Raw genomic sequence first — 21,959 nt, 5'->3', positions numbered from 1 at the left:
CAGGCAAGAAGGGGCTGCAAAGAAGTATTCCAAGTCATGAAATCCAAAGACCTACAACCAAGATTGCTCTATCCAGCAAAACTTTCATTTAGAATGGAAGGGCAGATAAAGTGCTTCTCAGATAAGATCAAATTCAAGGAGTTCATCATCACCAAGCCTTTATTATATGAAATGCTAAAGGGACTTACCTAAGAAAAAGAAGATAAAAAATATGAACAGTGAAAGGACAGCAAACTCACAGTTAGTAACAACCACACCTAAAACAAAAGCAAATTAAGAGGACAACTAGGTCAGGAGCAGAACCATAGAAATGAAGATCACATGGAGGGTTAGCAACAGGGGAGTGGGAGAAGGAGAAGGGGGGAGAAGGTACAGAAAATAAGTAGCATAGACCATAGATAGAAAATAGATAGGGGGGAGGGCAAGAATAGTAGGGGAAATATAGAATCTAAAGAACTTGTGACACATGGACATAAACTAAAGGGGGGTAATAATGAGGGAGGGGGTGTGCAGGGGAATGAAGGGGGGAAATAGAACAACTGTAATGGCATAATCAATAAAATATATTAAAAAACCTTAAGATCTTTTAAGAGCTTGAGTTTCTCTTATAAGAGCTTGAAAAAAATATAATTTCCTTTTTAATCATTTTTTATCATTCTATTACAGTTGTTCCAACTTGTCTCCTTTTGCTCTCCTCTGCCCACCCCACTCCTTGCTCCCACAGTCAATTCTCTCACTGTTGTCCATGTCCATGTCCATGGGTCATGGGTCTTTGACTTGTCCCTTCCCCTTCTTTCCACCGTTATTCCCCTCCCACTTCCCCTCTGGTCACTGTCAGTCTGTTTCTTGTTTCTTTGCCTGTAGTTCTATTTTGTTCATTAGATTCCTCTTATAAGAGAGATCATATGGTATTTGTCTTTTACTGACTGGCTTATTTCACTTAGTATAAGATTATCAAAATATATCATTTTCAAAATAAAAAGCACATTTATATGAAATCATGGTTTGTCCATTCTTTTATAAATACTGGGTATTCACTCTTTGCTAGCTGGGCACTATGAATTATATGTAAACATAACCTCATGCCATTTCTATCTTCTCGGACCTTATACTGAAAGTCAACTTGACAACTAGACACATATTTCTTTTTTTAGAAAGATTTTGTTTATTTATTTTTAGAGGGAGGTGAAGGGGAGAGGGAGAGAAACATCAATGTGTGGTTGCCTCTCATGCTCCCCCTACTGGAGACCTGGCCTACAACCCAAGCATGTACCATGCCTGGAAATTGAACCAGGGACCCTTTGTTTAGCAGGCCAGTGCTCAATCTACTGAGCAACACCAGCCAGGGCACACATTTCCATTTTTAGTGGTGAAATCATTGACTTAGATTCCAGTCAGGCTCTTCCACTTCCCAGTTAAATTTTCTTGGAAAATATCTTTACCTCTCCAGACCTCAGTTTTCTCATTTGCACTGATTAAGTTAGACCAGATGACTTTCTCACCCAGTTTTGACCTCTGCACTTTGCATGTGAATATATTGATCAACTAAATGTGTCTATTGCAACAATTTCTACATAGGGTCCTGCAATAATTAATTCAGAGGGGTCAGTTTCTAAAGGCATCACTCACAACAAAAGTCACCTAGAGTCAAAGCTGAAAGTCCCAGAGAAAGGAATGTACCAGAGACCAGTTTTGCTCTGGTATTGGAGCAGAAGATCATTTCTTTGGCTAGATATCAGATGATGTAATTGGTCTGCCTTAGGGGGTAGGTAGAATTGAAAAATATGCACTTCTCACTATAGAATCACACTCATGCATTAGAGAGGGGACAAGAAAGCTGACTAACTCTGTACTCATTGAATGGAATGCCAGAGTGGGATTGACTACATTCTTGACATCGTCATCTCTCCTTTTCTTTTGCCGCCCTTAATGTAATTATAATTTGTATATTAAAATTTAATTAGAATTTAATTAATTAAAAATATTATAGTCTATCAACACCCTTCAGGCCTGCTGATGATTTTTGTGACTTCCAGAGAGAAGTCCAGTCAAAAACCAAGGCATGGGGACAGACTTGTAGATGGAGAGCAGGATGACAGCTGTGGGGGGGGTTAAGGGGTGGAGGGATTGAGTGAGAAGGAAAAAGGACTCATGGACATGGACAACAGTGTGGTGAGTGCTGGGGGGAAGGGGAGTTACGGGGACTAAAAGGTAATGTAAAAAAATGCAATAAAGATTAAATTAAACAAAACAAAACATATGAACAAACAAACAAACAAACAAAAAACCCCAAAGCAGCTTACCGGTTCATGATTCTGTATCTCCAGTTGGCAGAATCACCTCAGGATTTAAAACCAAGTGCAGACCAGAGAAATCCTTTCCTTCCTTTGGACATAAGGACTGTGCTAGATCTTCAAATCAGGTACTCTCAACAAACATTTATCAAATGCACTTCCTATTTCACTCACTGGACCTGCATTTAGGAGGAATGTAGAATTAAAAAAATATATTTCTCAACACAGAGTCATATTCAGGCTCATATTAAGGGAACCGAGATGCTGGGGTTACAAAGGTCAATAGGACACAGATCCTGCCTCTCTCTGAGAAGGGCAATGTTGAACAAAACATATATGTAATATGATGTGAGAAAATTTCATAGAGGAATGTGTGAAGTTCCATGGGAAGGAGGGAAACTTGACTGATTGTCCACTGGCAATAAATCCATCCCTCCATCCCTTCCTCCATCTTTCTGTTAAACAAGTGTCCATGGTTAGTTACTATGTATAAAACACTGTGCTAGATGTTATAAATGCATGGAGAATAAAACCAGATCCTCCTTGAAGAAACACTACTTTGATATAGGAGGTAAAACAGGTAAGCAGGTAATATGAATAGCTACTCTTTATGGGCCAATTCTCTGTGACAAGGCCATATGAGGCTCTTCAATTATGTTCTTTCTTACAGTAATCTTGTGAGGTAGACATTATTATCTCCATCTTACCAGTTAGGAAATTGAGGTCTAGAGAGGTTGGTAATTTGCTGAGGACTGTGCAGCTATGAATTATGAAAGTGAAGCTCTTATGCATTTAGCTTAGAACAGAGTCTCTGCTCCTCAGACTGTGTGTATTCTGGGATGTGGGTTTTGGGTTTTAACTGCCTTCTCCACTTAACGACTGCAAAATTTCGGGCATTTTACTTAACTTCTCCAAGGGAGATTTTCTCATATAAAAATGAGATTTATTGTTTCTACTTCATAGGATTGTGATGGAGATTTACCAAAACTCAGTTAAAGCATCTGGCCCAGTGCTTGGCCAGTCTTTCAAGCTCACTACATTTGCTGGCTAATATTATTATGCTGTCTTGTATAGACAGCAATGGTGAGTGCAGTGGAGAGGCAGATGAAATGTGTACACATTTAAGGGAAGGAAAGATCACTTCCAATTGGAAGGTGGGAGAGTGAGTAGGTTAAAGGAGGACCATGAAGAATTCACTTAAATTGGAGTTTTTTAAAAAAAATTAAGACTTCAACATTTAGACTCTAAAATTTAGAGTAGAAGGCTCTGTGAGGAAGGCAGCAAGGAGCTTGTTGCCTGTGGAAGGAGACAAGCAATAAAAATGCAAGGAAATAAGCTAGGTAGTTACAAAGAGTAGTCATTAAACATGATAATGGGAGAGAAAGTGAGGAGGAATGGTGGGCCTGGTGAGTCAGGGACTACGAGAGAAGACTGGATTCCATCTCCAGGTAGAATGCTGTTCATATGTAGATCGATTTGCAATCTGTGAGTGTATACTTCAATGAATAGCCCAAACAGACAGAAATGCAAATATTCTCAGAAACAGGGGCTATTAGTAATGCAAGTATGAAAAAAACCTTTGATTGAAGCAGAATAACAAAACACCCTAATCAATCTTTGATTAATCTGTGAATGAAAACATTTACAATTTTATGATTTTAAGACAGAACAAAACTTTTCTTTGTTTTATCTCAAACTAGAACTAAGTAAGATTAGTTAAGGCCATCCTATTCTAGGGATTATTCATTCACTCACTCATTCATTCATTCAACAAGTATTTTACTGAGAGCTTGCTATGTGCCGGGCACTGTGGGTGCCTAGAGAATACAGGGGATGGTCCTTCCTTTGAGTTCTCATCGCTTGCTATGGAGGGCTTTTGGAACCGAGGTGCACATCAGGAGAACAGCAGGTAGGTTCTGACACTTGTCTACTGATGTGTTTGGGTAGCAGTGCGAGCACAGCTGGAAGTCTACAGGGCCCAGAGTGTGTCCTGAGATGACCTATGATGAGTATCCTTGACTGAAGAGTTTTTGAAGATTTTAATGTCTCCAATTTTACTTAAACTAAAAACATTGTCTGCTCTTCACATTCCTCTGTACAACCCACTCCAAGGTCCACCCCATCACTCCTCCTCCTATACCTGTCTTCAGCTTTTGCTATCCAGATTTACCAAATAAATCTTCTTTCCACCCATTCCAACTCCTGCTGCTCTTCACAGCTAGTCTCTGGGCTCAGCCCCAAGCCTTGAGGGGTAGTAAATGGATTCAGAGTTGGTACTCAAACACAGATCCCCATGGAAACCACAGGACTAAGAAAACAATGTGAGGAAGTGCTGACTGACCTTTTAGGCTCACTCTTCAAATTCTTTTCCCTCTCCGGGGGTGAAGGCACTTAACTAGTGGAATGAAAGAACCTGACCCCTCCCCTGTACCTTCAAACATCAAGAACTTATCTTTTTCTTTGATTGTAAGTGAACAGCAGTGGGACATCTCCACCTGGTGGTAGAAATACCAAATCACCTCTAAGGAGAGCTAGATGAGAGAGAGCTTGTAGTGCAGGCTATTAAGTAGCTGCAAAAGGAAGAGGGTGAAAAGATGTAACAAGCAGGAAGTTCTCCCGGGAAAGTGTCAGGCTGTGATGCATTTAATACTTACTCTTTCTCACATATATTTTACAATACTTAAGTATTATCTTTATGTTGATGATCCAGGTGTTTTTCGTTTTTGCATCCAACCCAAATATGGGTTCATGAGGTTGTCTCATATCTCCTAACTTCATAGTAGTATTTTCTACCCAAACATCTTGTTGTAACCACAAATTCAGCATAACTCTGGAACCGGCTCATCTCTTCTCTTTCTTTCCCTTCCAGAGGTCAGACTTTTCCAGCTTACAAAGGGAAACCAGATTTACTCCACAGTCTTATTGATGTATCCCAGAGTTAAGTTCTAACATTCTTCTTGTCCCATCATGGGAGCAGAAGTCCAGGCTGTGTCAGGCATAAGACTGTACTGCTGTCCTTGCACTCCCATAGCTATCATGCAGGACACCAATGCCTTCCATACGTGGTATTATTGGGAGGTGGGATAGCCCTTGTCAACAGACAGTTGTTGACACCAACAGGACTCTCCAATTTGGGATGTGGTGAAGGAAGACTTTATTCAGTGAAAATAGCTCAATTCTGAAACAGCACAGCTATGAGGAAGCCCTGGGGCAAGGTGGCCCTGGCCCCTGTGTTGAAGCTCAGTCCCTCTCTGGTGAAATAGCTCTGCTTTACTCCAGTTCAGTGACCCAACTCTAATCGGGCCAGTTTCAGTGTTACCGTTTCAGCCCAGGTGAGGGGTCAGTACATGGCTCTCCCACCACTCGTATTGAGGGCTGACCATGGGGCCCCTGGCCAGAAGGAATGTGTATCATTTGGGGAATGGATTGTAACTCCCTCCTTATCTCCTTTTGGGAGTGGCTTCTTTTCCTGTGGCCGCTTCTTGATCTTTTACACACTGAGGTAATGTAGTTTAGAGTCTCACATAGGACATGTGCCTTCTTTGTCTGGGTCCCCTTATAATGAGCCTCAGACTGCAGGAGGTATGGTCTCTCTCGCACCGACTGAACGCTGTTTGTGCACACTACCTTGTAGTGTGAGTGATAAACAGCATGTCCACATCTGCTAGTCCTGTGGGTGATTGTTTTGGAATATCACAAACACTTAAGCATCTCCCTGGTTTGGGGCTCCTGCACTACATGGGGAAACACAAACTTTGGTGGAAACAAGAAAGTGTGCTTTCTGAGCCAAAGGGGAGCTGACTCACATAGAGAGAAGTCCCTGCCCTGGTTCCTGATTGGTACATTTCCGTACAAATTCTCAGTTTGATTGGTTCAAATAGCACCATCTTGATTGGTCACAATGGAGATACTCTGATTGGTCAGTGAAAATGCAAAGAGGATATAGCTGCATAGCTCCGATTGGATGGGGAAAGTCTCAGGCTTTCTGAAATACCCCAGAAACTCCTTTGTAAGTGTTGGCTCAGATGGCAGGAACACAGTGCAGGCAAGCAGGTAGTTCAGTGGGGCTTCTTCAGAAACTTGATGTGCATGAGAAGCTCCAGTTTAGCAGTGGCTATTAAGATCTGTTTTTAAGTTTGGAGCAGATAAACCATAAGGAGTCCTTGGTGGGTATATTCTTTCTCAGGGTCAGTACTGTCTCAATAAGAGAGACTGTTAACTAGGCTAGAGGGTTCTTCTAAGAGAGCTATTAGATTACAACAATCCCATCCCCTTCTCATAGCTATTACCTAACCTTAATACACCTTCTAGCCAGACCCATGAGGGCAATTCTGGGGCTTATGACAGGAAGAAGGTATAAGACACGACCACATTATCTTCAGAATGGAATACTTTCTTCTATAAATCTTTCAAATTGCATTTGGCTTGCCTCTGCTGGTGCAGTTGGTTGGAATGTCATTCCATACACCAAAATGTCGGGAGGTTGTTTCCAGGTCAGGATGTAATAGGGTGCAGCCAGGGGGCCCCCTAATAGGGATTTGTAATGGGGTCCAGAACTCAGGGTGTCCAGGAAATATTAAAAAATATAGGATGTCTTCACCCCCACAAGTCTGAACTGGGGATAGGACACATGGAGCAGGACCATTAAGTTGTTCTGCATAGAAACAGTTTTGCAGATACCTCAGGCATGATCATTTAATATATCTGTAACTTTTAATTGGTTTCATGGGTATGTTAAATAGCTGTGGCCATGCTTTGAGTCAGGGAGTGACTTCTCCCCAGGATGTAACTGGGAGGCGGCTCCCCCTGGTTATAGCACCTGCCTGAGAGCTTGTAGGTGATTGGCTCCATGCCATGGGGGCCACACTTGCCCAGACTTACAATGGCAGCCCAGAAAAGCTGGAAAATATGGGAATGCTGGCAGATGTAGCCAATTGTGGGAGGAGTCGGAAATGGGATGCTGAAGAAGATTGGCGCTGGGATTTAAACCCAGGCGTGGCAGCCATGTTAAGGGCGGGGGAATCTACGGAGCTTTGGTGAGAAAGGGAGAGTCACATGGTTTTGGGGCTCCCTTTGCCATGTGGCTGAGGAAGCTGGAAAACAAGATGTAGCAGCAATGCAGAGCTCTCTCTTAGCAATTTGAAAGAATGCAGGAGAGAATTGCAGGAAGGAAAGGGGTGAAAGGACTCCTGTTGGGCCATGAGAAGGTGCCATGTGGATTTGGATTAAGAGCTGGAGGTTGCAGCGGTGACACAGCTGATGGTGCTGGGAATGTGGTTGGCCTGCCAGCTGAGCACAGATTACTGGAAGAACAGGAGCTACCTGAGGTACAGACTTCTTTTTTTTTTCCGAGATACAGTACCCCTGATGGGCCAGACTGGGCAAAGGTGGGGAGGAAGGACTGTGTGCGATTATGCATATTCTATGAAACTTTGGGATTTTAATGAAGACACTAAGTCATTACTCTTAAGTCTGTATAATCTTCCAATAAATTATGCCTCTCCTTTTCACCAGTCTCTGACATTAAGAGATATAATTTCCTCATGGCAGGCAAGGTGAACGTAGTACAGGGGGACCCTGGGAGAATGGGGGGTCCATTCGGTAATAGTGTCTTGTTCCCCTGCCCCTGTCCATTCTGTAACAAGAGCGCATACCCAGATTGAGGGTTTAATCCCTGGTCGGGTGCATAAGGGAGGCATCCAGTTGATGCTTCTCTCTCATATCGATATTTCTCTCCCTTCCTCTCTCTAAAATCAATAAACACATTAAAAAATTAAAAATAAATAAAACGATACAAAATTGCAGTTGTCTCATCTTAGTATTCTGTATAAGTAAGAGGAAATAAAAACAATATATTGACTAATTGCTCCTTATTTAAAAAAGAATTTATTTTTAGAGAGCGTGGAAGGGAGGGAGAAAGAGGGAGAGAAATATCAAGAGAGAAACACCAAATCATTGCTGTTGCCATATGTGCCCTGACCAGGGGCTGATCTGCAACCCAGGCATGTGCCCTGACTGGGAATCAACCTGTAACCTTTCACTTTGAGGAATGACGCCCAACCAGCTGAGCCACACTGGTCAGGGCTAATTGCTCTTTTTTACCTCCCCACTGCCGCTGAAATTCTACTTCCACAGCTTTTATTTTTATCTTTTGGTCTTCCCTGGATCTTTTCCCTGGATCTTAAAAAATACATTTTGTTTTTTAGACCAGTTTTAGATTTACAGCACGATTGAGCATAAGGTACAGAGTTGTCTAATATACACCTTGTTCCCATCCATAGCTTCCCCATTATCAACGTTCCCTCTAGAGAGGTACATTTGTTGCAACTGATGAACCTACCTTGACCTATTAAGCAGCACTTTCTGAACCAATGGGGAAAGGAAACCTGAACTATACCTGACAATTTCCTGGAAGTTCAGTCTGAGAGATGAAAAACTTCAGGAGATCTAGTTATGGAGTCCCCCAAAATTCTGTGAGTTTTAATTCCAGGAGCTCTACCTTGGTCTCGTAAAGTGTATCAGAGATAAATCCCTCACACTTCCAGTAGGAGGAGGGAAAGTGAAACCATTTTGAAATAAGATAGAGCTTTCTCTTCCTTACAAATCCTGCCTTTAGGGGAAAATATTTAACCAGAGCCTAACCTGCTGGGATATTATCATAGCCTAACTGACCTGGGAGAAGGGAAATACTCAACTCCAGCCCCTTCTAGCCATCTTGTCCCTGTCTTTCTGAGAAGGCACTGAGAAGCACATGTAAAGTTCACAGCCCACAGGTCCAGGCTGAGTAAAAGACTCAGACCTAATTATAAGATTATAGAATGCTTACTCTCTCCCCATCCCTCACTACTATATTGCTAAAGTCATATTTATGGTAGTTCTTTTTACTAAGTATATTATACCCAGTTATCAAGAAAGAACAAAACACACTAAAAGAAAAAATAGAAGAAAAAACAAAACAAAACAAGACAAAAACAAAGAACCCCACAAACAAACAAACAAAACACAGTTTGAAGAGACAACGCAAACATTAAAATCAGACTCAGTCATGGCAAGGATGTTAGAATTACCAAAGCAGGAGTTTATTTTATTTTTTAAAAAGATTTTATTTATTTTTAGAGAGAGGAAGGGAGAAAGAGAGAGAGAAAAAAACATCAATGTGTGGTTGTCTCTTGTGTGCCCCCTGCTGGGGACCTGGCCCACAACACAGGCATGTGCGAGAGAAGGGGGGGGAAGAGAGAGAGAGATATCAGTTTGTTGTTTAATTTATTTATGTATTCATTGGTTGCTTCTTCTAGGTGCCCTAAATGGGGATCAAACGATCAACCTGTCATATTGGAACAATGCTCTAACCAACTGAGCTACCTAACCAGGACCTCTGATTCAGTTCTGGAAGATTATTTCTAGGACTTTATCCATATTGTCCAGATTGTCCAGATTGTCTAATTTGTTGGCATATAGTTAGTTACCTGTAATACTTTCTTACAATCCTTTGTATTTTTTTGGTGTCAGTTGTTATTTCTTCTTTTTTGATTCTGATTTTATTTATTTATTTTTATTTTATTTATTTGGGTCCTCTTTCTTGTTTTCTTGATAAGTCTGGTTAAAGGTTTGTCAATTTCCTTCATCTTTTCAAAGAACCAGCCCTTAGTTTCATCAATTTTCATATTGTTTTTAGATTCAATTTCTTATATTTATGCTCTGATCTTTATTATTTCCTTTCTTCTACTCACTTTGGGGTTTATTTACTGTTTTTTTCTAGTTCCTTTAAGTGTAAAGTTAAATGGTTTACTTTGCGATTTTTCTTGGTTTTTTTTTTTCTCCATTGGGTAAGTTTTATTTCAGATGAATTACAATTTATTTAACCAACCCTCTATTTCAGGAACAGTAAGGTTTTCCCAATTATGTGTTATTATGCATAACATCCTTAAATATAGATCGTTGCATATATTCATTATTATTTAAAATAAACTCCTGGGTGATGAGGGTATGCAATAATCCTATATCAGTTTTTTTCTACTTATGAGAATACCAGCTTTCCTACATCCTTGTAAAAATTAAATTCTGGTATTATCATCTTTTGTCTTTAATCATTGATAATTTTTTTTGAGTGAGATTTTTAAAATTTAATTTCATTGATTATGCCATTACAGTTGTTCTATTTCCCATCCAGCATTTCCCCCCTTCATTCCCCTCCACCCTGTACCCCCTCCCCCACCATTTCCCCCCTTTAGTTTATGACCACGTATCTCAAGTTCTTTAGACTCTATATTCCCCATACTATTCTTGCCCTCCCCCCTATCTATTTTCTACCTACCATCTATGCTACTTATTTTCTATACCTTCTCCCCCCTTCTCCTTCTCCCACTCCCCTGTTGATAACTCTCCATGAGATCTTAATTTCTATGGTTCTGCTCCTGATCTAGTTGTCCTCTTAGTTTGCTTTTGTTTTAGGTGTGGTTCTTAATAACTGTGAGTTTGCTGTCCTTTCACTGTTCAACTTTTTTATCTTCATTTTCTTAGATAAGTCCCTTTAGCATTTCATATGATAAGGGCTTGGTGATGATGAACTCCTTGAATTTGATCTTATCTGAGAAGCACTTTATCTGTCCTTCCATTCTAAATGAAAGCTTTGCTGGTTAGATCAATCTTGGATGTAGGTCTTTGGATTTCATAACTTGGAATACTTCTTTCCAACCCCTTCTTGCCTATAAGGTCTCTTTTGAGAAATCCACTGACAGTCTGATGGGAAGTCCTTTGTAGGTGACTGTCCCCTTATCTCTTGCTGCTTCTAGGATTCTCCCCTTCATTTTAATCTTGGCTAATGTAATGATGATGTGCCTTGGTGTGTTTCTTCTTGGGTCCAACTTCTTTGGGACTCTCTGAGCTTCCTGGGTTTCCTGGAAGTCTATTTCCTTTGCCAGAGTGGGGAAGTTCTCTTTTATTATTTGGTCAAATAAGGTTTCCACTTGTGGCTGTTCCTCTTCCCCTTCTGGTACCCCTATAATACGGATGTTGGAACGTTTAAAGATGTCCTAGGTGTTCCTAAGTCTCTCCTCATTTTTTTGAATTTTTGTTTCTTCATATTTTTCTGTTTGGTCATTTTTTTTCTTCCTTCTGGTCCACTCCCTTGATTTGAGTCCCAGTTTCCTTTCCATTACAGTTGGTTTCCTGTGCATTTCCCTTCATTCAATTAGTTTAGCCTTCATATGTTCCTCTAATTTGTGGCTAAAATCAACCAGTTCTGTGAACATCCTGATCACCAGTGTTTTGAAATGTGTGTCTGAAAGTTTGGCTATTTCTTGGTTGCTTAGAGTTATGGGCTCTGGGACTTTGAGTTCTTCTTGAGCTATATTTGGTCTGTTAACTCCCATTTTGTATGAGGAGCAGAGCCTTAGGTGTTTACCAGGGCGGGGCTGCCCAGGTGGCTGGGTTGTGATGCTATATGTGGGGGCGGGGTCAAAGGGGGCAATAGCAGTCCCCACTGCTGCTTCCTGCAGCTGGAGCTTGCGAGGTCTGTCTCAATGCTCGCTCCTTCGCTGGTTTATCTGTGCTTGAATGTGTGACCCCGTCAGCCTTCCGCCCCGAGACCTCACTGGGTCCGCCTGTAGCAACCCCACACCTGGGGATTCGCCAACTGCTGACCACGTGCCTGGGTCGGTCTGATCAAGTTTTCCTGAGCAACCCCGCTCGGCCAGCTGCTGGCTCCGTCCCTCTTACCGGTCTGGCTGAAGGGCTCGTTGTTGTTTGGACTTCAGTATAGTTCAATTTTCTGTGTTTTGGTTGTGACTTTTTTTTACTAAAACTTTGTTGTCTTTAAACTTGGTTGTGTGAGAAGGCACAATCTTTTCTTGTTTCTTTTTTTTTTCATGATTTTTTTTTAATTTTTATTTTTTTAAATTGATTATGCTGTTACAGTTGTTCTATTCCCCCCTTCATTCCCCTCCACCCTACCCCCCCATCCCCACCATTACCCCCCTTTAGTTTATGACCATGTGTCTCCAGTCCTTTAGATTCTATATTTCCCATGCTATTCTTGCCCCCCCATCTATTTTCTTTCTACTGTCTATGCTACTTATTTTCTGTACCTTCTCCTCCCATCTCCTCCTCCCAGTCCCCTGTTGCTAACCCTCCTTGAGATCTTCATTTCTATGTCTCCACTCCTGATCTAGCTGTCCTTTTAGTTTGCTTTCGTTTTAGGTGTGGTTGTTAATAACTGTGAGTTTGTTGTCCTTTCACTGTTCATGTTTCTTTAACTTCTTTTTCTTAGATAAGTCCCTTTAACATTTCATATAATAAGGGCTTGGTGATGATGAACTCCTTGAATTTGATCTTATCTGAGAAGCACCTTATCTGTCCTTCCATTCTAAATGAAAGTTTTGCTGGATAGAGCAATCTTGGTTGTAGGTCTTTGGATTTCATGACTTGGAATATTTCTTTCCAGCCCCTTCTTGCCTGTAAGGTCTCTTTTGAGAAATCCGCTGACAGTCTGATGGGGACTCCTTTGTAGGTGACTATCCCCTTATCTCTTGCTGCTTCTAGGATTCTCTCCTTCATTTTAATTTTGGCTAATGTAATTATGATGTGCCTTGGTGTGTTCCTTCTTGGGCCCAAGTTCTTTGGGACTCTCTGAGCTTCCTGGATTTCCTGGAAGTCTATTTCCTTTGCCAGATTGGGGAAATTCTCCTTTATTATTTGTCCAAATAAGTTTTCCACTTGTGGCTGTTCCTCTTCCCCTTCTGGTACCCCTATAATTCGGATGTTGGAGCGTTTAAAGATGTCCTGGAGGTTCCTAAGACTCTCCTCATTTCTTTGAATTCTTGCTTCCTGACTCTTTTCTGTTTGGCCATTATTTGCTTTCTTCTGGTCCACTCCATTGATTTGAGTCCCAGTTTCCTTTTCATCGCTATTGGTTTCCTGTGCAATTCCATTCATTTCAATTAGTTTCGCCTTCATATGTTTCTCTAATTTGTGACTATAATCAACCAGTTCTGTGAGGATCCTGATGACCAGTGTTTTAAACTGTGCATCTGAGAGTTTTGCTATTTCTTCATCGCTTAGGTGTATGGGCTCAGGGATTTTGAGAATTTGCGACATTTTTGGTCTGTCCTGGCCCTTTAAGTGTGAGAAGCGGCGCCTTGGACTCCCTGGTCGCTGGGTTGTGACGCTGTATGTGGGGGCGTGGTCAGAGCGGGGAAATGGCAGCGCCCTCTACTGCCGCTTGCCGTGGGGACGCCGGCCCGGTCCAACCGCCCACTCCTCTCGCACAAATAGGCGACCCCAGTCAACACGCAGCACCGCTTCCCCCGCTGTCTCCTCTGCGGTCGCTCACCTGGTCACTCGCTCGGTTGCTCACTAGGTCCAACCCTGCGCCTGGATTCCGTGTCTGGATTCCGCGCCTGAGCCCGTCTGACCGAGTCCTCCTGTGCAATCCCGCTCCACCAGCCACTGGTTTCGCCTCTTACCGGTCAGGCTGCAGAATTTGTTGTTAACGGACTTCCGAAAAGTTCAATTTTCCGTGTTCTGGCTGTGTTTTGTGTTGCTAATATTTAGTTGTCCCTAAACTTGGTTGTGTGAGAAGGCACAGCACATCCACCTATACCTCCATCTTGGCGGAAGTCCTCTTGTTTCTTGAGGTAAGCCTGTAATGCTATGAATTTCCCTCCTAAAACTACTTTATCTGTATTTTATAGGATTGGGGCTTTGTGTTCTTATTTTCATTCATTTCAAGTTACCCTTTGATTACTTCCTTGATCGCATTGTTTTCCCATTTATTATTTGCTAACATGTTATTTAGCCTCCATGTCTTTGTATGTTTTTTTAGTATTTTTTTCCTTAAGATTGATTTCTATTTTCATACCACTATGGTCATAAAAGATGCTTGATGTGATCTCAGTCTTCTTAAATTTATTGAGACTTGTTTTGTGTTCTAACATGTGGTCTATCCTAGAAAATGTTCTGTATGTAATTGAAAAGAACAGATATCCTGCTGCTTTAGGATGAAATGCTTGAAGGCATAAGTTAAATCTACCTGTTCTAGTGTGTCATTTAAGGCTACTGTTTCCTTGTTGATTTTCTGTCTGGAAGATATAGCCATTGATGTCAGTGGTGTGTCAAAATCCCTTACTGTGATTGTATTACTGTCAGTGTCTCTCTTTTATGTTTATCAAAATTTGCTTTATGTGTTTAGGGGCTCCCGTGTTGGGTGCATAAATATTTACAAGTGTTATATCCTCCTGTTGGACTTCTCTCTTTATCATTATGTAGTGTCTTTTGTCCCTTATTATAACCTTTGTTTTAGATTGTATTTTGTCAGATATAAGTATTGCTACCCCAGCATTCTTTTTATTTCCATTTTTGTGAAATATCTTTTTCCATCCCTTTATTTTCAGTCTGTGTGTAACTTTCATTCTGAGGTAGGTCTCTTGTAGATAGCATATATGCGGGTCAAGTTTTCTTATCTGTTCAGATATAGTATGTAGTTTGATTGGAGCGTTTAAGCTATTTTCATTTAAAGTGATTATTGATAGGTACATATTTATTGCCATTTTATTCTTTTAACTATGCTCCTCTGTTTCTCCTCCTCCTGTTCCTCTTTCTTCTTCTCCTCCTCCCACTAACATTTCTTATAATACTGCTTCAGTGGTAACAAGCTCCTTTACCTTTTTCTTGTCTTGGAAACTCTTTATTACTCCTCTAATTTTAAATGATAGCCTTGCTCGGTTACATAGTCTTGGTTGCAGGTTTTTGCTTTTCATCATTTTGAATATTTCATGCCAATATCTTCTGGCCTGAAATGTTTCTGTTGAGAAGTCAGCTGACAGTCTTATGGGAGCTCTCTTTTAGGTAACTTTTTCTCTTGCAGCTTTTAAAATTCTCTCTTTGTCTTTAATTTTGCCATATTAATTATGATGTACCTTTGTATGAGCCTCTGAGTTCATCTTGTTTGGGACTCTTTGCATTTCTTGAACTTGTGTCTCTTTTTTCTTCACCAGGTTAGGGAAGTTTTTGGTCATTATTTCTTCAAATACACTCTCAGTCCTTTGCCCTCTCTTTTCTCATTCTGGTACCCTATGATGTGATGTTGTGATTGTGACACTTCATGTTCTTCCAAAGGTCCCTTAAACTATCCACATTAAAAAAAATTCTTTTTTTTTTGCTCTTCTAGTTGGGTATTTTCTGCTACCTTGTCTTCCAAACCACTGATTCAGTCCTCTGCTTCATTTAACCTTCTGTTTATTTCTTCTAATGTATGCTTCATTTCAGATATTGTATTCTTTTTTTTTCTGACTGGTTCTTCTTTTATGGTTTATATGTCTTTTTCCATACTACTGTAATGGTCACTAAGTTCCTTCTAGTTCTCACTAAATGCCTTGAGCATTTTTATAAGCATTTAAAATATTTTATTTATTTATTTTTAGAAAGAAGGAAAGGGAGGGAGAAAGAGAGGGAGAGAAACACTAATGTGAGAGAGAAACACTAATTGGTTGCTTTCTGCAGGTGCCCAGACTGGGTAGTGAATCCTCAACCCAGGCATGTGCCCTGACTGGGAAAATCCAACTGGCAATGCTTTGCTTCTCAGGATGACACCCAAGCTACTGAGCCACACTGGTCAAGAGTCAACAGTCTTACTTTGTCTCTTACTGCTTCCCTCTTTTGTACTTCTTAGATAAGACCATGTGGTTTATCAGAATCCTATTCTTTGGTTTGAATTGATCACTCCGGTTTTAGTCTGGGAACCCCCAAACACTCCACCCGTGAAATTGAATAGACATGTAGTAATATTTTTTATTAATTGTTAGGAAAGGAGCTATGATAATAATTGCAGTAAGAACCTGGGGAAACAGGAACAAGATATAGATAGCCTTTGGAAAATTTTTTTGTTTGTTTCAACAGCTATAGATTTATGCTTATTTTTATAATTCATTATTCAACTATTTTATTTGATAAATATAAAATTATTTAAAAAATAATTGTCTAGTTTGAGGGAGTGGACTTCTAGTAGATTTTTTATGAATGAGATATTGAGAAATTGAGAATGGTTAGTTTTTTTTAAACTTTTTTATTGATTATGCCATTACATTTGTTCTATTCCCCCCTCCATTCCCCTCCACCCTGCATACCCCTCCCCCACCATTCCCCCCTTTAGTTTATGAACACGTGTCTCAAATTCTTTAGATTCTGTATTTCCCCTACTATTCTTACCCTCCCCCCTATTTTCTATCTACTGTCTATGCTACTTATTTTCTGTACCTTCTCCCCCCTTCTCCTTCTCCCACTGCCCTGTTGATAACTCTCCATGAGATCTTAATTTCTGTGGTTCTGCTTCTGATCTAGCTGTCCTCTTAGTTTGCTTTTGTTTTAGGTGTGGTTGTTGATAACTGTGAGTTTGCTGTCCTTTCACTGTTCAACTTTTTTATCTTCTTTTTTTTAGATAAGTCCCTTTAACATTTCATATAATAAGGGCTTGGTGATGATGAACTCCTTGAATTTGATCTTATCTGAGAAGCACCTTATCTGTCCTTCCATTCTAAATGAAAACTTTGCTGGATAGAGCAATCTTGGATGTAGGTCTTTGGATTTCATGACTTGGAATACTTCTTTGCAGCCCCTTCTTGCCTGTAAGGTCTCTTTTGAGAAATCAGCTGACAGTCTGATGGGAACACCTTTGTAGGTGACTGTCCCCTTATCTCTTGCTGCTTCTAGAATTCTCTCCTTCATTTGAATCTTGGCTAATGTAATGATGATGTGCCTCGGTGTGTTTCTTCTTGGGTCCAACTTCTTTGGGACTCTCTGAGCTTCCTGGATTTCCTGGAAGTCTACTTCCTTTGCCAGATTGGGGAAGTTCTCCTTTATTATTTGTTCAAATAAGTTTTCCACTGGTGGCTGTTCCTCTTCCCCTTCTGGTACCCCTATAATTTGGATGTTGGAGCGTTTAAAGATGTCCTGGAGGTTCCTAAGTCTCTCCTCATTTCTTTGAATTTTTGCTTCTTCATATTTTTCTGTTTGGTCATTTTTTCCTTCTTTCCGGTCTACTCCCTTGATATGAGTCCCAGTCTCCTTTCCATTATGGATTGGTTTCCTGTGCATTACCATTCATTTCAATTAGTTTAGCTTTCATATGTTTCTCTAATTTGTTGCAGGTTTGACTAAAACCAACCAGTTCTGTGAGGATCCTGATCACAAGTATTTTGAACTGTGCATCCGAAAGTTTGGCTATTTCTTCATCACTTAGATTTATCAGCTCTGGGGATCTGAGTTGTTCTTGAGCCATTTTTGGTCTGTTCACGCTGTTAAGTATGAGGAGTGGAGCCTTAGATGTTCACCAGGGTGAGGCCACCCAGGTGGCTGGTTTGTGACGCTGTATGTGGGGGCAGGGTCAGAGAGGGAGCAATGGCGGTCCTCTCCGCTGGCCCAGTCCGTCCTGTCCCACTATTTGCCCCGGCCTGTTTATTCGATCGGAATTGTGCGAGCCTGCTGCCCTGCACTGTGCGGTCTCAATGCTCGTCTCTTCACTGGTTTATCTGCATGCAAATGCGCGACCTACCGCAGACAGCCAGCTGTGCCTCTTCCCTGTGTGTGCCCTTAGCTAGCCCACACCTGTGATCCGTGCCTTCGGCTGCTTGCGCACCACCAGGTCAGGGATCTTTTTGGTCAACCCGCTCTGCTGCTGGTTTCACCCCTCTTACCAGTTTAGCTGAGCATTTCGTTTTTTTTTGGACTTCGTATTGTTGGTTTTCTGTGTGGTTTAGTTGTGTTTATTGTTGTTAAAGATAGTTGTTCTTAGATTTGGTTGCGCATGGACACAAGGTGTTTCCACTTATGCCTCCATCTTGGCGGAAAGAGAATGGTTAGTTTTTTTTGTTTCCTATACTGATTAGGTGGACTTGTGAGTCTCTGTGGAGGTGAACATACATATGACTAAACTCTTGGCTGTCTGATATGATTGGGACACCTGACTTTATTGATAACATCATTTCATCCATGGATAAAAGCAAGCATTTAGTATAAAAAGCTGAGAATGAGACAGAAGCATAATAGGTTAAGATTGGATGTATAGAGATATATTGCACAAAATTTGCCCACATTGTTTAGGTTTTGGACTAACTCAGTGAAAGGCTGTCAACCTCATGAGTCTAAGTTGATATGAAATACTAATTTGGATAAATTATCCTAGTGCCTTGATTAATTGTCCTATTGTAATGGGAAATTTTATACAGAACTTTACTTTTTGGTGTGGAGGAATTTATAATTGAGACATTTGAAAATATTTTATTGCATTCTCTTTTTTGAATTGTTTAATTTGGTTTGGTTTGTGAAATCACCAGCTAAAAGAAGCTTTAACCCAGTCAGAAAGAAGGGATATACTAATTGAAATAAAGAACAATTTATGGGGCAACAACAGTAGAATGGATAAAGCCAAGAATCAAATCAATGCTTTGTAACATAAGAAAGTACAAAACAACTATGCAGAACAACAAGAAGAAACAAAGAACAAAAAAATGGGGATGATATACAGCCTCTGGGACAACTTTAAAAGGTCCAACATTAGCCTGATAGGGGTGCCAGAAGGATAAGAGAAAGGATAAGAAGTTGGAAATTTCTCTGAAAAAATAGTGAAAGAAACTTTCTTAATTTGATGAAGGAAATAGACATGCAAGCCCAGGAAACACAGAGAGTCCCAATTATGATGGATGCAAAGAGGTCCACTTCAAGAAACATCATTATTAAAAGGCTGAAGTTTAAACATAAAAGGAGACTCTTAAAAGCAAGAGAAAAGGTTAGTTACTGGAAGGTTGTCAGATGGGAGGGGGGAGGGAGAGAATGGGTAAAGAGGTGAGGAGACTAAGAAGTATAACTAGGTAGTTACAGAATAGCCATAGAGATGTAAAGTACAGTATAGGAAATGGAGTAGCCAAAGCACTTAAACTCATGACCCATGGAGGTGAACAATGGTGAAAGGATTGCCTGAGGGAGCAGGGGGTGCTGGGTGGAGGAGGACAAAGGGGGAAATCAAAACAACTGTAATAGCATAATCAATAAAATATAATAATAAAAAAGAGAAGCTTTATTTCTTCACTAGGCATGGTAGAGTAAGTACTTCAGTTCCTTTTCACAGCACATAGTGGCCGCAGGAATCTCTCCAATCCAGGCCTGTTAAAACGCACACAGCAAAGCATGTATGGTTTCTCTTCTAGCACTAGCTCTAATGTATACATCCAGTTGAAACAGAATTGAGGAATATTCTTTCATCAAAGGAAACATAGTCCATCCTATGAAGTCTTGACCAATGTCAACGTAGAGATTAAAACGCCTATTGGATGTTTTTGGTATACAGTCTTCTAGATGTCATGTGTGCCAGATTTTGCCGTCTTTTGAGTGGCTTTAATTTCATTCTCTATACTTGGAGCAACTGAGTTGTTTAAGTGGAAGGGATACTAAAGAAGTGCTAGAAAGTAGCATTTTCCCTTAAACTGTGTTTGATCTTGATGTATTGATATTATGTGGCCACTAAAAGAGGAAAAGCAAGAAGAAAAAACCTTCATTGATACCTAAACATTAGACAACATTGTAAAGATGAAGGTTTCCCCAGGCGGGAACAGACACTTTCAAACCTGATTCTTAGTCCTCAGGCCTCCTATCATTCTCTTCAGGGCCAGCTTCACCTCTTGGTTCCGCAGAGTGTAGATGAGGGGGTTGAGAAAAGGAGTGATGGTTGTGGGGAACAGAGTCCCTGCCCCATCCAAGGGGCTGTTTGTTTCAGGTCTCAGGTAGATGAAGGCACAAGGCACATAGTGCACAGTTACCACAGTTACATGGGCTCCACAGGTTGAAAAGGCCCGGCGCTGCCCATCAGTTGTACGTATTCTCAGGATAGCCTGAATGATCCGTACATAGGAGAGGAGAATCAGGGTGAAGCAACTGGCAATCACCACCCCAATGTCCACAAAGGTCACCAGCTCATTGACTGTCGTATCAGCACAGGCCAACTTTAAAACTGCAGGGATGTCACAGAAAAAGTAGTCCACCTGGTTGGGCCCACAGTAAGGCAGACGGAAGGTTAGGATGGCCTGGAGAAGCCCATGGATGGATCCTGCCACCCAAGCTCCAGCCACAAGTAAGGTAGTCAGCTTAGCATTCATGAGCACAGGGTAGTGCAGGGGCCGACATATTGCCAGGTACCTGTCATAGGCCATTAGGGTGTAGAGGAAGCACTGGGTGCTGCCCAGGAAGTGATAGAAATAGAGCTGAGTGACACAGGCACCAAATGAGATGGGCTTGATGCCTAAAGTGAAATTCATCACGAGGCGAGGAACGATGGTGGTGGAGATGGCCATGTCGATGACGGAGAGAACACCGAGAAAGATGTACATGGGATGGGAATGGAGTTGCACATCTACCCAGACAGTGATCAGAATAAGCAGGTTCCCCAGCTGAGTCAGAATGTAGGTCAGCAAAAAGAAGACAAAAAGAAACGTTCTTAGCCTGGGTGGGTAGGGAATTCCTGTCAGGATGAACTCAGTCAACATTGTGCTGTTGACACTTTCCATCTTCTGGAGAGTTGTTACCTAGAGAATGGACAAGGCAGGACTTAGCATGGAGGTGAGAGGAAAGTGAGGAGGAACTAGAGAAAGAGATTGTAAAAATTCAGGACAGTGGCAGAGAAGTTTCTCTCTTCTGTGACAAAGTGACAAGTAGGGAGGAAGTTAAGTTTTGTGGCCAGGGATAGCCTGTTTTGTAAATAAAGTTTTATTGGAACACAGCCATACTCATTTACTTATGTATTGTCTGTAGCTGTTTTGGTACTATGAGGGCAGAGTGGAGTCATTGCATTTGTTCTGGCAATCTTAAAACATTCACTCTCTGGACATTTACAGAAGATGTTGGCACTTAGTAGTTTGTACCTAAAGAACAAACTTTTGTACTTTAAGAACAAACTTTGCCAAAGATTAAAGATTTACTGAAAATGACATGAATGAGGAAGGATACTTGTGTTGTTAGATGTCTTGCCAGTTTGGAAACTTCCAGAACACACTGGTTCATTCTTATCTCTGTCAAGACATGAACTTATATAAAGTGGGGAGTATGCAGATAGGATGTGAGAAAATTCCTTTCCCTTTTTGTAGTAGACAGAATGAAATAGAATTTTGATTAAATGGCTAGTTTTGTATGACAGTGCTTGATGCTGTATAAGTGTTCTCTCCAAATTCTTTTGTTTTTATTGGTGGGGTTTTTTTTGGTTTGTTTTTTAGATTTTTATTTATTGATCTTTAGAGGGGAAGGGAAGGAGAGAGGGAGAGAAATATCAATGTATGGTTGCCTCTCGTGCGTCCCCTGCTGGGAACTGGCCTGCAGCCCAGGCATGTGCCCTGACTGGGAACTGAACCGCAATTCTTTGGTTCACAGGCCCACGCTCAATCCACTGAGCTACACCAGCCAGGGCCAAATTCTTCATAATTAAAGGAAAATAATGCCCAGGAGGCTGTAAGCATATAAGTAAAGTTTGGTTGGTACTTGATGCTATGTATTTTGGTTCCTTTGTATAGGATAATTTTGTCTTGGGACATGGTAAAGGAAGAGAGAATGGGAGGAAGTGAAGAGTGATGGCCATAGTGAGAAGTCAGGCAGCTGCTGTGGTCTCACAGACCAGAAGAGGTCTGATGTTAA

General features: G+C 41.0%; 1 protein-coding gene across 1 annotated transcript; it reads right to left on the bottom strand.

Moving 5' to 3' along the window:
* Window positions 1–19,900: 19,900 nt before the first annotated feature.
* LOC128626695 (olfactory receptor 10G3) lies at window positions 19,901–20,842 on the bottom strand. The gene has a single exon (XM_053660750.1). The coding sequence runs from the start codon at window positions 20,840–20,842 to the stop codon at window positions 19,901–19,903; it is 942 nt and encodes a 313-aa protein (XP_053516725.1).
* Window positions 20,843–21,959: the final 1,117 nt, after the last annotated feature.

The sequence above is a fragment of the Artibeus jamaicensis genome, unplaced genomic scaffold, assembly GCF_021234435.1.
Source record: "Artibeus jamaicensis isolate MK-2021 breed Jamaican fruit bat unplaced genomic scaffold, CSHL_Jam_final scaffold_854, whole genome shotgun sequence".
NCBI classification, from domain to species: domain Eukaryota; kingdom Metazoa; phylum Chordata; class Mammalia; order Chiroptera; family Phyllostomidae; genus Artibeus; species Artibeus jamaicensis.
This window is presented reverse-complemented; position numbering and strand designations above follow the sequence as displayed.

Bases quoted from the DNA above. Each gene is read 5' to 3' on its own strand.
- LOC128626695 (XM_053660750.1), bottom strand. From the start codon at position 20,842: ATGGAAAGTGTCAACAGCACAATGTTGACTGAGTTCATCCTGACAGGA.